At 38.3% G+C, this 15,217-nt stretch overlaps 1 protein-coding gene across 1 annotated transcript; it reads right to left on the bottom strand.

Annotated features, from left to right (window-relative positions):
- Positions 1 to 1,568: 1,568 nt before the first annotated feature.
- On the bottom strand, positions 1,569 to 14,192 carry LOC146453700 (uncharacterized). The gene is made up of 9 exons (XM_085096297.1): positions 14,017 to 14,192; positions 11,523 to 11,766; positions 10,018 to 10,239; positions 8,882 to 9,064; positions 7,610 to 7,772; positions 5,051 to 5,265; positions 3,828 to 4,047; positions 3,040 to 3,302; positions 1,569 to 2,271 (listed from the first exon to the last, which is right to left on the bottom strand). The coding sequence occupies exons 1-9, from the start codon at positions 14,064 to 14,066 to the stop codon at positions 2,107 to 2,109; spliced, it is 1,725 nt and encodes a 574-aa protein (XP_084952423.1). The 5' UTR covers positions 14,067 to 14,192; the 3' UTR covers positions 1,569 to 2,106.
- Between the last annotated feature and the right edge of the window lie 1,025 nt (positions 14,193 to 15,217).

Raw genomic sequence — 15,217 nt, 5'->3', positions numbered from 1 at the left:
TTGTACCAGCTGCCTCGTTTATCGAAATAATTTCCTTTTTGGTGACCGTGGCGAAACGGAAGCCATCTTGTCTCTCTTCGGCTGCTCGGTAGCGAAACGGGAGCCATTTTGTTTTTCTTCGGCTGCTCGGAGGTGAATAGTACTTGGCTAATAACGTCCGAGCTAGCCAATCAGCACACTCGAGAAACACTATTCACTTGTATTGTATATACTAAATTTCAATATTGTCTGGGGGAGCGTGCCTCAAGATCCCCTAGGGAGTCGCAACTTGGGTTCTCGGCGCAAAACTTGCCTCGCTATAAATAATTATACAGTCGTGTCGCACGAAAAGCCACTTATCTTAGTTTATACATCAAAAATAAGGAGCATCACTTTCCTTAAACCACTAATGTGTTTTATTTCCATTCTATCTATGTAATCAATCAAATGAAATAAATTAGCGCACGAGTGCGGGATAATATATGCAAGGTTTCAAACTGGCACTTTTGTTTCCAGTTTACAACCAACTTTACTGTCAAACTATCTTCTCATACAATCACAACTTAGAACAAATGTATATGTTTAGTGTTATGTTTGTCATGTTTATGCGTTAAAAGGTACCTCTTTGTGTCTCAAGCTTGTTTTACTTTGTTTAATGTATGTGCAATTAATTCTATGCGAAACATTTGGCATTAGCGCTCTGCACCTAGAAACATTGGCTACGGGGCTTGGGGGATAAAACAACAGAAATTACACTGAGGTTCAGAGACGAATAATTAATTTCTGTTGTTTTACCCCCCCCCCCCCCCCCCCCCAAGCCTCGTAGGAGGGTCTCAAATCGTTAGTCGTAAAACCACCAAATATCTAAGGCGTTAGGCATTAAAAATGGACAATTTTAACTGCTAGTTGTAAAAAAATAGTAAATCGTGAAACAAAAATTGCTATCCACAATTTGCATTTTAGAGATTGTCAAGATCGCTTATTAGGACTTTTTGTGTCTTTTTTAGTGGTTGATGCACCCTATTTCAGCTTTTTTTTTTCATCCGGGAAAGTTCGTTAGAGACCTGGAGACCTTAATAATTTATCTTGCAACAATGGAAACTAATTTTGAACATTTAGTAAAGCAACTGACTTGTTTTGGCCAAATGTCTGTTTACCGTAAGGGAGAGAAATTAACTGTTAGCCGTAGAAAAGCCAAAATGTTAGTCGTCAACTGTAAATGCCTCCACCCCATTAATGCCCTCTCGTAGGCAAGCTAGAATTTTAAAATATCGGAAATGATCTATTAATTAGTTTCTTTGAATGTTCGAGGGATCCGATCGTCCACAGAAAGGAAAGCTCTTTTCTGCTGGTTAAATGAAAGAAAGGCGACGCCATTTTTTTTCCAAGAAACCTGCAGCACTATAGAGGTTGAGAAGATCATCTGGAAGACACGTGCACAGTGGCAAGGTAAGCTTCATTTTTCACGTGGTTATAATCACAGCTGTGGAGTAATGATTTTACTAATTATAACAAATGACCGACACCATTAATTAAACTCTGTTAACTTTGGTGGTGGAGGGCAGTTTATTATAATGGAAGCTAAAGTACAAGGTTCTTTCACTTTTATTGGTAAATATTTATTGCCCAAATAGTGTCCAAGAACAATGCCGCTTGTACAATAAATTGAAAATTACAAAACTTTATTAAAAAACAGAGTTACAAGTTAGGTATATACCTACCCGCAAATACACTGTAGCTAAAGCTAGTCGAGGCGGGTAGGTATGACTATATTAAACTAAATGCAAATAAATTTTGACATTGAAGAGTTTGCTATTGGCAAAATGAGTAAATTGAGCTGAAACTTTCGATTTGCGACTTCGTGCTACCTTTCAGTTCTGACGTCGCTATTTTCCTGACAACCCTTCCCTCCTTAAACCTGGGACTGTCCAACCACGAAGAGTTTCAAAATTTGACTAAAAACCGGTCTCAGCCGGCCTATTTTTCATCTCCAATTTATATTGATTTGCGAAGGGATGGCCGGCGAATTAAGCCGGAATTACGGTCAAATTTTATCCCCCTTCGCCCTGTCATTGTTATGCATTTGAGACCAAAGCTTGTTTTACAAACCGAAGACACAAAATGCCTTTATAGCTTGTCATTACTGGTCCTCTTCATTTTTCGAAGAACAAAATCCTGAACCCTCCTCACAAACTGAAAGAATTCCGGAATCTTCTCTGTTATTATTTCTGGTTCCCAGTCACCACTTCTGAGTATCTTGTCCCACTCTTTGCAGTGCAAATGGAGGTCGGTCTGTGAGAAAAGAAGCAAAGAATAGGTTTTACTTTAAGGACGGTGCCTTCTAATAAAGAAGTATTTTTGTATGGCTTGTGACTACGCGGGAAAAGCAGTTGTTGCAAGGGCTGTTGAAATCCAAAAAGAGCACTTGCTAAGTTCTGCTTTCTCCGCTTAGTTTTAAACCGGGCAAAAAATATCCCTGTATTAGTAAGCACCACCCATAGGAAACCCGAGTATCTAGAAATGAGTAGAACGTTTGCGCAGTAACAAAAGTAGGCACCGTCCTTAAGGTGACTGAACACAGTTTAATTGTATCTATAGCTACATTTCTGAGCACTCAAAACCAGCAAAGTGTAATAAGTTCGTTAGTTAACTTGATCTCGGTGTCGTGTATTTGTCTGTATGAAACTTTACAAGGTACTTGAACGTTTAAATTGTTCCCGTAAATGTTTAACAGAGGGATCTTTGGCAATTCCTCGTTAAGTGTTTTCACGTTAAATCCTAAATTAAATTCCTTGCTTTCTGAGGTAGTCCTCAGCAAAATCTCATAAAATTTTTGACTGAGCAAATGCAGCATGGAGCATTTCCTCGATGGTCAAAAAACACTCAGTCTCAGTTTCTGGCCAACTGCACATGCGCTGGTACCCTTTCTCTTCAATGTTCATCTTACAGAAACTTTCCCGAACTCCAGTTTTATTGACAAACTTTATTGTAATAGCTGTTTGTGCGGGGAATCCTTTTTCAACCCACGACTGTACATATTACATTTTAAGTTATGGATACCGATTCTCTGGACTCCTCTGTTTTCCCCTCGCTTCGCCTGGTGCTTTCTTTCGAGAGAATGATAGCGAACGCTTCACTTATTTCATAAAGAGATCGCCTGGAACATCTTTTGTGGATTAAGTGATATCCCTCAGGTTTATTCATCTCTGGAAGATGGAGTTCCGATCCTGCATTTTGACCCGTCACAGTTATCCCAGAAAGGTATGTAGACAAAACATGTCTTGCTTCTTCCTTGGGGACATAGTCTATGACCATTCCGCTTTCTGTGGCAAACAAATAACACGCATCACAAAAAAACTTTTCGTTCACCGTTTCTTACAAACAAATAATAGTCCTTACTTAATTACAGTGGAGAATATGATCTTCCTTGTTATAGACTGAAATCTTATCCCCTTAAATCATTTGGTAACTTTTAGCTTCTATAGTTTAGCATAGATTATCTCGAAATTTAGTCGGCGAAAATGGCAGAAATTCTGTCGGTATTTTATACTATTTGTTATTATTTATTTATTTATTTATTTTATTTATTTATTTATTCAAGTTATTGCGTCCGACGTAGAAAGAACACACTCATTGCGTTTAGAGTCAAGAGCGTATCTGGCATCCCCTGGAAAATTTCACGCAGTATATTAGTATATTTTTTATAAGCTAGGTCTCTGTAATTACTCGTTAAAGTTATTCATCTGTTAAACCTTTCATCCGCAGTTTAAATATATCACATTTCATATTTCCACTCTCTTTGTCATTAAATGTCTATTCAAGGTTATAACGAACCTCTTTATGCATACCTGTTCGTCCACGAATAGTCAGTCTGCAGTCGAATTCACAACCAGGAAACATTATATCTGCCTGCAGAAATCTTCTAGATGGTAAAACCAGCCACCCTCGACAACGTGACCGTGTTGCATCGTCTTCAAAGTGTATTTCCTCTAAGACATTCTTAACGTCACTGAAAGGAATTTCTATGTCCTCCAACTTTTTCGCAACATTCTCTTTTGCAACCCACACCTGTTTAACGACAAGGGTAGTTATAAATGTTAAAAAATAACCCCGTTTGAGTACAGGTAACGGTATAAGTTTAGGTAAATCATTAATAAGTATGGCTGTCTTCCTGCATACTAATAAGTGAATAGGTGTATTAATGACCGCGCTCTTAAACAATAGGGGAGGGAGGAACAATCGACTTGCATAGCCTTGCCCCTTGTTACTCAACACGGATTGGTTAGTTCAAAACTCTGTTATGTTTTCAAAATAAAAGCACCAACGTTCAAGTCAAGTCATTCCTTACAATTCGCTTGCTGGGAAATTCAAAATGGCACTTATACAAGTTAATGATTTACTTATACCTATACTGTAACCTGTACCCAAAGGGGGTTAATTTTATCATATATAACTACTGACTAGGTTGCTCTCATCTCCTCACACTGTATGTTAATAATACACCATATGACAGAATATCAGAAACAAGCTTGCTAGTCAGTACAGTGGTTTAGCTGCTTTCATAACAGAGTTCTGCCTGTCAGAAAGATAAACATTGAATGAGACGAGCAACATGATGTTAAAGTTCGTTCAGTACACAGATTATGTGACGTACAAGCAAACCCATGCATCCCTAACCTCGCGTTATGTTATTTTTATTTCTTTCACAATAGTTTTAAAAAATCCAGCTTTCAATTAATAGTATGTTATGTGTTGTAAGAAGTTAAAGTTGGGTAATAGCGCCACAGAGGGAAGTGTGACGTCATCAAAATAGCGACGTTTGTCACCATCATAATTACAACAAGCGCAGAAAATGAAATTTTTTCATGCTTAGCACAGATTATGAAGTTTAAAAATATCTGCTGCTTTTGTTAGCTGTTTGCATTCTTGGAGAAAACAGCTATTCTTATTGAAACATTGCTTGGCGTCATGTTACTTATGACATTTTATCTTGTAAACATGGCAGCGCTTACCGCTTCAAGAATATCTTTCACAAAGACAGATTTAAATATTAGGATCCATTTTGCCTTACCTTGCACCTTAGTTCGTGACCGCATGGCGTTAAATATGTCAGATCATATCTTGCTATATATTCCTCTGAAGTCTTGTTACAATCATAGTCCTGGAAAATGTTCTCATCCAGACTCACTCCTTGGTTGAATGCAGTTTTCCAGTAACTTTCTTCCCCTGATGACTGAAACTTTTCTGTTGCTTCGTCAATAGTCCATTCTCCCTCCTCAGCCTCCTCTATAACAGAAGGTATTAAAGTCAATTTGGCCGTAGTGAAAGTACAGAGATAATTATACACATATATTACTTTAGTTGTCAGATTCTTGTGGTATCTAATTATCTACTTTTTTTCATTTTCCTTGTCTCTTTAATTGTTCTTGCATCCGCCTTGAATAGTTTTCCACCTTTGTGGGTTTGCAAGAGTTCCATTCTAAGAAAGTGTAGATTAAGTGAAATAACCGTGTTACTAACAAGATCTCGTAATCTTAGAGTATTTCTCTTTAATTGCTTTGGGATTTCACTACCACCAAATTTTTAAATCTCTAAGCTCTCTCTTCAGTCTGCTAAAAGCGTGAAATCGGACTCCAATGTATTCACGGATGGTAGAAAAGTAACACGAGGCCAACCGCTAATCAATAATAATAATAATAATAATAATAATAATAATAATAATAATAATAATAATAATAATAATAATAATAATACAGTGAAGCTTTTAATATGGAGAGCTATCAGTTAAAATGGAAAAAATATATTCACAAGTCTTCAAAATATTGCGTTAAACACCAACTTAAGAGAATTTCAATACATTATACTACAAAGGGGCTCTTGTACAAACGACGTGCTTTTCAAATTCAGAATAGTTGATTCTCCGCTGTTAATTCTGCGGTGAAGATATAGAGACGTTAGAACACCTTTTCTTCTACTGTAAGAGGTTACACACTTTCTGCAATGGTCGCAATAAAGCATTTTTATTGGATAAGACAATTTAAGGCAGGTGCCCACTAATATCGAAGTATTTTTGTGCGGTTTATGACTATGCGGGGAAAGCAGATCTTAGGAAAACCTAATTGAATCCAAAACGAAAATTGGGGGTAGCCACGTATTTTTCAGAGATAATTAAGCAATAATATTTCTAAAAAGCGCCAAAATATGAAGCAATGTAGGGGATTTTTCACCCAAATTGAAGTTTAATTATCTCTGAAAAATGCATGGTTACTCCCAATTTTCTTTCGAGATACCAAAAGCGTTTGCTAAGTTCTGCTTTCTCCGCATAGTTTTAAGCGGCCTTCACACGGCAAACTAAAGTCGGCAAACTCGTGTTGGCAAACTCATGTGCCGTGTGTGAACGGCACAAAAACAGTCGGCAAACAAGTTGGTAAACTGTTGGCGTTAAATAGAACTTGCCTCTATTCTCGCCAACTTTTTCACCAGCGTTTTCGTGTTGGTAAACTCGTATTTGACGTGTGAACGGTTGGCAAACGTGTGTTGGTGACTGTCAACCAATCAAAACACGAGCTCTATTCACGTGATTTGCATGACACTTCACAAAATGGCGGACGGATGTGAAGACGAACGTGCAACTTTTCAATTCATCGAGGAAGTTGAAAACTGTCCAGATCTGTGGGACGAAAATGGAAGAACTAGCGGAGAAACTGGGGTTAAAAGGCGCGAAGCTCTTGGAAGAGCGTGTTGTAAGCTCCAAGGGTGGGATTTCTAGTGATATAAGGTTTCGTCCAAACCTTCTATTTTGCCAGCGCTTTCTGTTTCTTCTTCGGCGATTACCATACAATAGCACCAAGACACAAGCGGCAACTCTTCGTGGGTGCCACTGCTCTACATCGGCCATGTTGCAAATTTAGCGTGTTGTGATTTGACGCGAGTTTGACGTGTGAAGGCACAAGTTTGCCAACTTTTTGAAGTTCGCCAACACGAGTTTGCCAACTTTAGTTTGCCGTGTGAAGGCCGCTTTAAACCGCGCAAAAATATTCCTGTTTTGGCAGGCACCACCTATAGGAAACCCGAGTATCTCGAGATGCGCAGAACGTATGCGCAGTAACAATAGTAGGCACCGTCCTTAAATTGAGCAATTATTGCGAGAAAAACCAATGGACTGTACCTTCACAATAAAAATTTGAACCTTTCTATCATTAATGAAACAGAGCTATTTCCTCTACGATTAACCTAAAAGGTCTCGCTCCATGTCAACTTAAAGGGGTCTGCCTTCAAATCATGCACAAATAAAAACGTGTTACATGAACCTAAGAATATACGACATTTCCCAAATTTTCAAGGACACGAGCGAGATTACAGGGACTTTTCCCTCCATGCAATGACAAAGATCAGTTGCACATGAACGATACCTCATGCACGAACGTTCGTACAAAGAACCACGGGATTGTGCTGAAGTGGCGCTAAGTAATTCACAAATTCTCATGGTTATCATGATCATTGACAACAATGGCTGAAAAACATTTGACGACTGCATTTTCAGTGTATTAAATGCAACTTTTGTCTTTATCAAGTTTTCTGTTTAGGCAATTCGTAAAAACGTTATAAACACTAAAGTAGATACTTTAACCTTCGTCAGGTCCCCGAACGATGGCCGTTCCAAAGTGGCACCACATGTCGAGCTTCAAGTATCCTTTCGTTTCCATTTCACATTTAATCTGACGAAGGGACTCTAAAGCTTCCTTCTTGAGTCTTACCAGATAGCTTGGGTTATCACCTGGACCGAAGGCATCCTGCAGAAATTGTTGAATTAATACATGATAACACGCCTATCATTCTATTAATAATACCGTAAAACTATGGTATGGCATGGCATGGCATGGTATGGTATGGTATGGTATGGTATGGCATGGTATGGTATGGTATGGTATGGTATGGTATGGTATGGTATGGTATGGTATGGTATGCTATGGTATGGTATGGTATGGTATGGTATGCTATGGTATGGTATGGTATGGTATGGTATGGTATGGTATGGTATGGTATGGTATGGTATGGTATGGTATGGTATGGCCGTGTGGGTATAGCATGGCCATAGTATGCTATATGCTACGGTATCTCATGGCCACTATGGTATGGCATGGCTATAATTCGGAAAGTGGTGAATACTAAGCGGTTTTGGTAGTTCATTACAAAGTGAGTTGACTGCAACAAACCTGAAAAGAGAATTTAATTACAAAGATTGAATCGACAGAGAAATGATTTCCTGTTTACTTGATTTCTCACTTTTCGTAACTGTTCAGTTCCAAATGGATGCACTATTTGTTCTAATAGTTTTTCGTTTAAGTCTGTCTCTGTAATTAATCATCCATGCAGATTTGGAGGTATGAGTACATTTGACCTTCATCGCTGTATCTGTCGTTGCATTGGTGTCGTACAATTCTTCAAGATCGTTGCAAAGGGTGCACCAAAATTTCTTGAAGTGTAGTGTACCATGAAGTGACTACAATTAAGGTTTTGAGTTAGGTTTTCTCATTGCAAAGTTCAAGATTTCAAGAAACTGAATGCAGTAAATCGTTGCGATCAACGTAATGTATTTTCGATTGAATGTAAAACCTCAAAAGTACACACCAAATGAAATTCAAGTGTACCATGAACAAGCATGCATGTCACGACGGATTACAATTACAATAGCCAGTAAATCAACACATTGCGCGCTGCTTACTCAGTTTAAAATAGAACAGGAAGTTCATCAATATATTTCAGTATTTTAACCGGTCATTTTGTGCCCTGAAAAATTTATATGATTATAACTCTGTAATATTAAAATCGCCAATATAATCAGCTGATATATTTTATACTCACTAGTACTGTTTACCCAGTAATTAGAAACAAACTTCACCTGTGGTCCATAATCCTCAGCTGATCTCAACCTGTACTGCGCTTGCGGTCCTGGAAGAAACATCCGATCTCCTGGTACCAGTTGCTCCAGTTTGACTCTACCATCCGCAGTCAGATTCCAGCCATCAACATAACAACAGATCTTGGTGAACTCGTTTTCCACACCCCTGACTCTAGCCCCAGCCTATCAAAAGTATAGAATGAGTGGAAAACAAATAGCTTTGTGTTTTGCACGGCAAGCCTAGCACTGAATTTGCGTCTGGCCGAGGCTTGCCGTGCGAGAACAGAGCTATTTATTTCCCCGAGACTCAACAGGGCCGCCGAGTGATAAGGGTCTGTGGCTTCTTTTTAAATGGACAAAGTTTACTTAACAATTATTCCACGAGTGCGCGTTGGATATGAGATGATAGATAGCCAACGAGGCGCGTAGCGCCTCGTTGGCTATCTATCATCTCATATCCAACAAGCACGAGTGGAATAATTGTTTTATTAAAAACAATCAAGTAATATTGGTAGGCCTTGATGACTCCTTTTCAAGAGCAACAGGAAAACAATTTGTGGTCGCTACTTCTCGGGCATGGTATAATGGCTCATATACCATCGCTGCTAAACCAATCAAAACCCTGGAATTGCATTATACAATGATCCAGTTTTTAATAATGGCTGGTATTCCATGGCCGTTTAAAAAATATTATAACAATAATAATAATAATAATAATAATAATAATAATAATAATAATAATAATAATAATAATAATAATAATAATAATAATAATAATAATAATAATAATAACAATCACTGTATTAATCATCACTCCTAACACGGAATTTTCATAAAAATATATGAACAGTATTGCTCTGTGTAATAACTGGAAGGACACACAGTCCTGTTTTCATTCACCATCCACTAATTTGTTATCATCGATATCCTAGCTAGCTGCCTGCGGGTTGCAGCATATTTATTCAAAATGCAGTAAGGTAATTGCACGATTGTGCATTAACAAGTTGTCAGTGTATGTATGCATGAAAATAATGAATCAATAAATAACAAAAATAAAGGTACATAAAAAGAAGCCAACGCTGGATGTGTAATTCCTCCAGGTAATTTAAAGAAATAAATGTTATTGACCTACTTACGATTTTGACTTTGATGTGCACTTTTGCCTGTTCTCTTTGCTCCCGTGTTCCACCGGTTACATAAACTTCTCCACCTTTACGAATCACTTTTGCTCCTGTCAGAGTGCTGATTTCCCTGAGATTATCTCCCCCTTTACCCATTACCAAACCTTTGTATTTGTCCGGAATCTCCACTAGTTCGCCGGGGGGAGCTCCCTCGCGCATCCTTTGGCAGATTTCCTCCTAAAGAGTATAAGGCAAATAAAACAATTTACGCAAGGCTAGCATCTTGTCAGTGGCGAATCTCTTTAAAGTGGGATACAGGCAGAAGGGAGGAAAAGAGAGGGCGAAGTGATTAGTGAAAGAAGTCAATGCCACAAAAGGTAACTTATTCTCAATCCCCCCAGGTGTACTCCCCTATATAAGCTACATTCTTTTTTTTTTTATAAGAACCTTTATTATAAGAACGTTCAGGCTGAGATGAACACAACTTTTAAGAAAATACTAAGAACATACACAAGCTGAGAATCAGTTAAGAAAGTCTTTATTTTGCTCATTTGTTTTTGATTTTTGTAAGTAGTATAAATGAAGGTAAAAGAAAAGTAAAACTGTAGTCTAACAGGGCAATCAACTCAAATACTTAGGGATGGTTTTTAACATTACTGACAATGCGGTTTTCCGCTTCCATGATACTCTGAAGAACAACTCAGTTTGTAGTCGAGCAAACAATGCACTTTGATAGGTTTTCAGGTCAAGTCCGCATTGATTTATTGAAATACTATACCACACTTTAACAACATGTTTTAAAAGAACGTTTCCAGGTTCAAATCGAAAAACAAACAAACAGACAAGAACGTTCAGCCTCAGCCCCAACTTTAGACGTTCTTATAAATAAAAAGGAGTGTATATCTATAGGTATGTTCGGCACCAAAAGGTATCGTTCTTGGGTCATTTTGGACTCATCTGTGAAATAGGGCAAACTTTAACAACCATTCTTGTCTGAAATTCTGGTATGGATTCTAGAAACCATATCTGATAAAGGGGAAGGATTTTAAAGACCTGCAGGGTCTGATAAAAGGTACCGAAACATTACAAATTTTGGCTTTGAAAAGCCTCAATGCATATGGTTAGAGCGGCAATCGACCGGTATTCAGAAAGTCGTGGGTCGATTCCCATCGGTTTTCCCCAATTGTTTTTCTTTGTCGCAGCTCAATAGACAATAAGCATCTTTTACTTATCAGAGCAAAAATGAAACATCTTTTTACAGCTTTGTTTTGATAACCAATTAATATTAGAAAGCTGTTAAACAAGCGGGTGGCGGCACTTGTGCCACAAACTTACAAGAAGATGTAACACTGTCATGCTTCCTTGAAGTGTTTTTTTTTTTATGAGGGTGACTTTTAAAAAAGCTCAAGATTAAGGAACACGTGACTCTTGCATACCAGCACGTGGAGATGTCTCGCTTTTGTGCGAGAAACAACGAATTTAATTTAAAAGGTAGCATTATAGCGATGCCAACAACTCACCACTTTTTCTAAAATAAGCTTCTTAGCGCATGCTCGTTGCTCTGCATCACCGCTGACTGTAAAACAGTCATTGTACGCGCCGTCTTTCCTCGGCGAACTAATCAATGCTCCTGAAGCCGTCATGATTTCCTTAATTATGCATCCTCCTTTTCCGATCACACGACCTTTCAAATCCCCTGGTACCTTAACAATTTCACTTTCCATTGGCTCCTTAGGTGGTTTTTGGAGGTTATTATAAGCGGACCTGCAAGGGGTGAGAAAATAATTGGTGTCTCCAAAATTCAATATAACCTCAGTTCAGACAGGAAGGGAACTCGATATTAAGGAGTCACGAGGACGAGGGCTTCAAGAACGTCACAACTTGCACACACTACGGTAAAAACGATTCAATTCGGCGACTCTTGCATATACACCTTGTAAATTGCGGAGAACCCGTCATAATGTGGCGTCGTAATGTTGTAGTTTATTTTAAGGATGGTGCCTACTTTTGTTATTGCGCATATGTTCTGTGCATCTGGAGATACTCGGGTTTCCCATGGGTGGTGCCTACTAATACAGGGATATTTTTGCGCGGTTTAAAACTGTGCAGAGAAAGCAGAACTCAGCAGGTGTTCTTCAAGCTTTTAGTACAATATGAATGTCTATACCTTTAAAATACAACGACTTTCTTCTGTTACATAACCTGTCAATACACTGTATTTTCCAGCTAATTGTCATTGTGTGTTGTTGTATATGTTTGTCTTTAGTACCCGACCCTAATAAAAATTGATGTAATCACTAAGGATGGTTGTTGTCCAGCTTCTAATGAGCCCATTATGGTTATTCTGGACAGCCACGTAGTCATTTTTATTTTATTTATCCTAATTTTGTAACATAATTCTTTAATTTGGGTGTTGTTGTTGTTGTTGTTGTATTGAAAATGAAAATTGGGGGTAGCCATGCATTTTTCAGAGATAATAAAGCTTCAATTAAAAGAAAAAAAAAACCGCCATTCATTGCTTTGTATTTTACGGCTTTTTAGAATAATTGTTGCTAAATTATCTCTAAAAAAAAAAAAAAATGTGTGGTTACCCAAATTTTATTTTTGGATTCCTTGATCTGCTTCGGCCCAGTTCCCGGATAGTCATAAACCGCGCAAAATATCCTTGTATTAGCAGGCACCGTCCTTAGTAGCGCGTATTAAATTTTCAATTGGACCTTCGATCGGAGAATCGGCAGTTCGACAATGTTATCCAGCTCAGAGACACAGAAAACTGTTTTGTAAACTAATTATAAACGACGAACGTTTGCGAAAAATGGTACACGGCATGTCCAGGGGACAGGCGTAGGACAGGCGCGTATCATGTATGTATGTATGTATGTACGTATGAAAAGGCGCAGGGGTAAAACTTGGCCTAGAAAAGTTTCAAAGGTAAACATCAGCGTGAAGTTACAGAATCCACTTCATGCGTGACCAATATTTCGAGAATGAAATGAACATTCGATTTCCTCTTTGTATTAAATGTCCGGTATTTTAATGGAATGTTGAACGTTTCTCTGGAAATCTTCCGAAAAAGACGCATTAACTGAAAAAAAAAAAAGATTCAAAATACTTGGAAAACAATTTATTGTTATTTTTGAAATACTTAATGCTGTAACGTAAAGAAAAATTCATAGCTTTATACCGTCAATAAACTAGTGAAATTTTTACGGAAACTCTTAAATCTCGCTGGCGATGCTGATGTTCAAAACTGACATGTAAATTTCAAAACTTCATTCAAATTTCAAAATTACAGGTCACGCGTGACGTGGATTGACTGTAAGTTTTTGACTAAATTATCTCGTATAGTAGCGTGAGCGCTGAGCTATCACCAGGGAAACAAATACATTTTTAATGACGCGACCTTTAGCTCAGATATTTTAGACATTTTAGTCAAGAAAGTTTTCACATCGATCGTGATAATTTAAATTATCAGGTTCTGATAGAACACCAAGCTGGTTATATTCGTTCTCGCGATAAAATCTGGCGCTTATTGCAAGAAATATTTTCAACGGAATCAAGCACAGATTAACTAGATGCTCATTTAAAGCTAAGAAAACATCAAGCATGCCAAAAAGCTCAGAGTGTTGCAAACGATGAAGAGGCACACTTGAGAGTGTACCAGCTTAAAAGCAGGTTTAATAGCCGGTCAGAAATCGAATTTGTTATCTGTATTAAAAAATATATCAGTAGATGTCTTGTTCAGTACCTCTAGGAAGTTATTTCTACCGTAGGGGAAATATATTTAGCGAGTCGATCTTAATTGTCAAGCACAGTCGAGTCTGGCATGTCATAACTTATTCAGGGGCGGAAGCATTCGAATTTTATCTGATATACTGCAGTTTGGCGTATTTTTTTTTTCAGCTAGTTCTTGACTTTAAAGACACTACCAAAAAGAAAATTGGTAGAGATTCGGTACGCGCTTGAAACTCCCTTGAAATGAACTTCATTAAAGATGAACTAACTACTACTTACCGTTCTCTTCCGTCATTCGATCGCCGACGATCGAAGCCACGACTACTCATGACGGCTTTGCTGGAGTTATATGTGACTCCTCTTGACTAGAATGAATCCCTACAAAGAGAATGTATACGGTTTACCTAGAAGTTATACATTTTCGCAGAAAACGTCCAACTACATATGTAGCAAGAACCGAAGCCGGAAGTAACTCGTACCAGTCCTGACGCAACTCACCGGTTTGTTTACAACGTAGAGCTTGTGAGCTGATTTCTTCTTGTTCACCTTCCTCTTCTTTTTTTTTTTTTTTTTTTTCTTCTTCTTCTTCTTCTTCTTCTTCTTCTTCTTCTTCTTCTTCTTCTTCTTCTTCCATGAGGCGTTGAGGCAAGTTTTAAAATCATTGGAAGCTGTAGTGTGGGGGTATACTTTTGTTACCCTGTCAAGAAAAGGGGAGTGGGGGCGGTAGTGGGCGGCTTCTACCGTTCGCGAATTGCTACAGTTGAGTCGGTGACAGAAGTTCAGTTTTGTTCTGGCACATTTTTATGTCTAATCTAGCTGATATTCATTTCCTGCTGCAAATGGGGTTTAGCAGTCAACTGGAGAGACGCGCGTAAACAACCCATCCGAACTTACTGAGAGCATTTGTATTTACAGTTATCAGGTTCAAAGATAGTAGATGCTGCCGGAACATCATCTTGAAAAGTTGCAGGGCCGTAGCTACTTCAGCTTGAGGTCGGCCAGGAAGCTCGCCTCTAGTTAGCCCAGGTGTCTTTTTTGGAAAACAAAATGGCATAAAAAAGATGGTTGGGATTTTGAAGCTATATTCATTTCTATTCTATCACGCGAAAAATAAAGCGGCCATGTATGAGTACATGTGAGTAGTAAAATAACTCATGCCGAGTTAGTACCTGCACTTACTTGCATTCGGCATGCATAAAATAGTACTAGACATTACTACGTAATGAAACCAAGTTGATTTAATATTTTTACTGGTTCAACAACTCAAATAATGACCAGCTTTTTGCTTGCTTCAGTGATAGCTCTGTTGGTGCAACAGACATAGCAATGTACATTAGACTGCGAGCAGTCGAACCGTCAGTTTTTCCTCAGATCACTGAAGAGAAAGGGACTGTAAAATTGTACAAAAAGTGGACGAGGAGGGATTGGGGAGAGCCGAAAGGAACGCTCGCATGCAGTCTACTGAACCGACTACACCGTT

Source organism: Pavona decussata, unplaced genomic scaffold (assembly GCF_977016875.1).
Source record: "Pavona decussata unplaced genomic scaffold, jaPavDecu1.1 SCAFFOLD_324, whole genome shotgun sequence".
NCBI classification, from domain to species: Eukaryota; Metazoa; Cnidaria; class Anthozoa; order Scleractinia; family Agariciidae; genus Pavona; species Pavona decussata.
This window is presented reverse-complemented; position numbering and strand designations above follow the sequence as displayed.

Excerpts from the sequence above, each read along its gene's own strand:
- LOC146453700 (XM_085096297.1), bottom strand. The coding sequence starts at position 14,066 with ATGAGTAGTCGTGGCTTCGATCGTCGGCGATCGAATGACGGAAGAGAA. Across the intron at positions 10,240-11,522 it reads AGCTTATTTTAGAAAAAGTG|GAGGAAATCTGCCAAAGGAT; the intron begins GTGAGTTGTTGG and ends TATACTCTTTAG. Across the intron at positions 3,303-3,827 it reads GACTATTCGTGGACGAACAG|AAAGCGGAATGGTCATAGAC; the intron begins GTATGCATAAAG and ends TGTTTGCCACAG.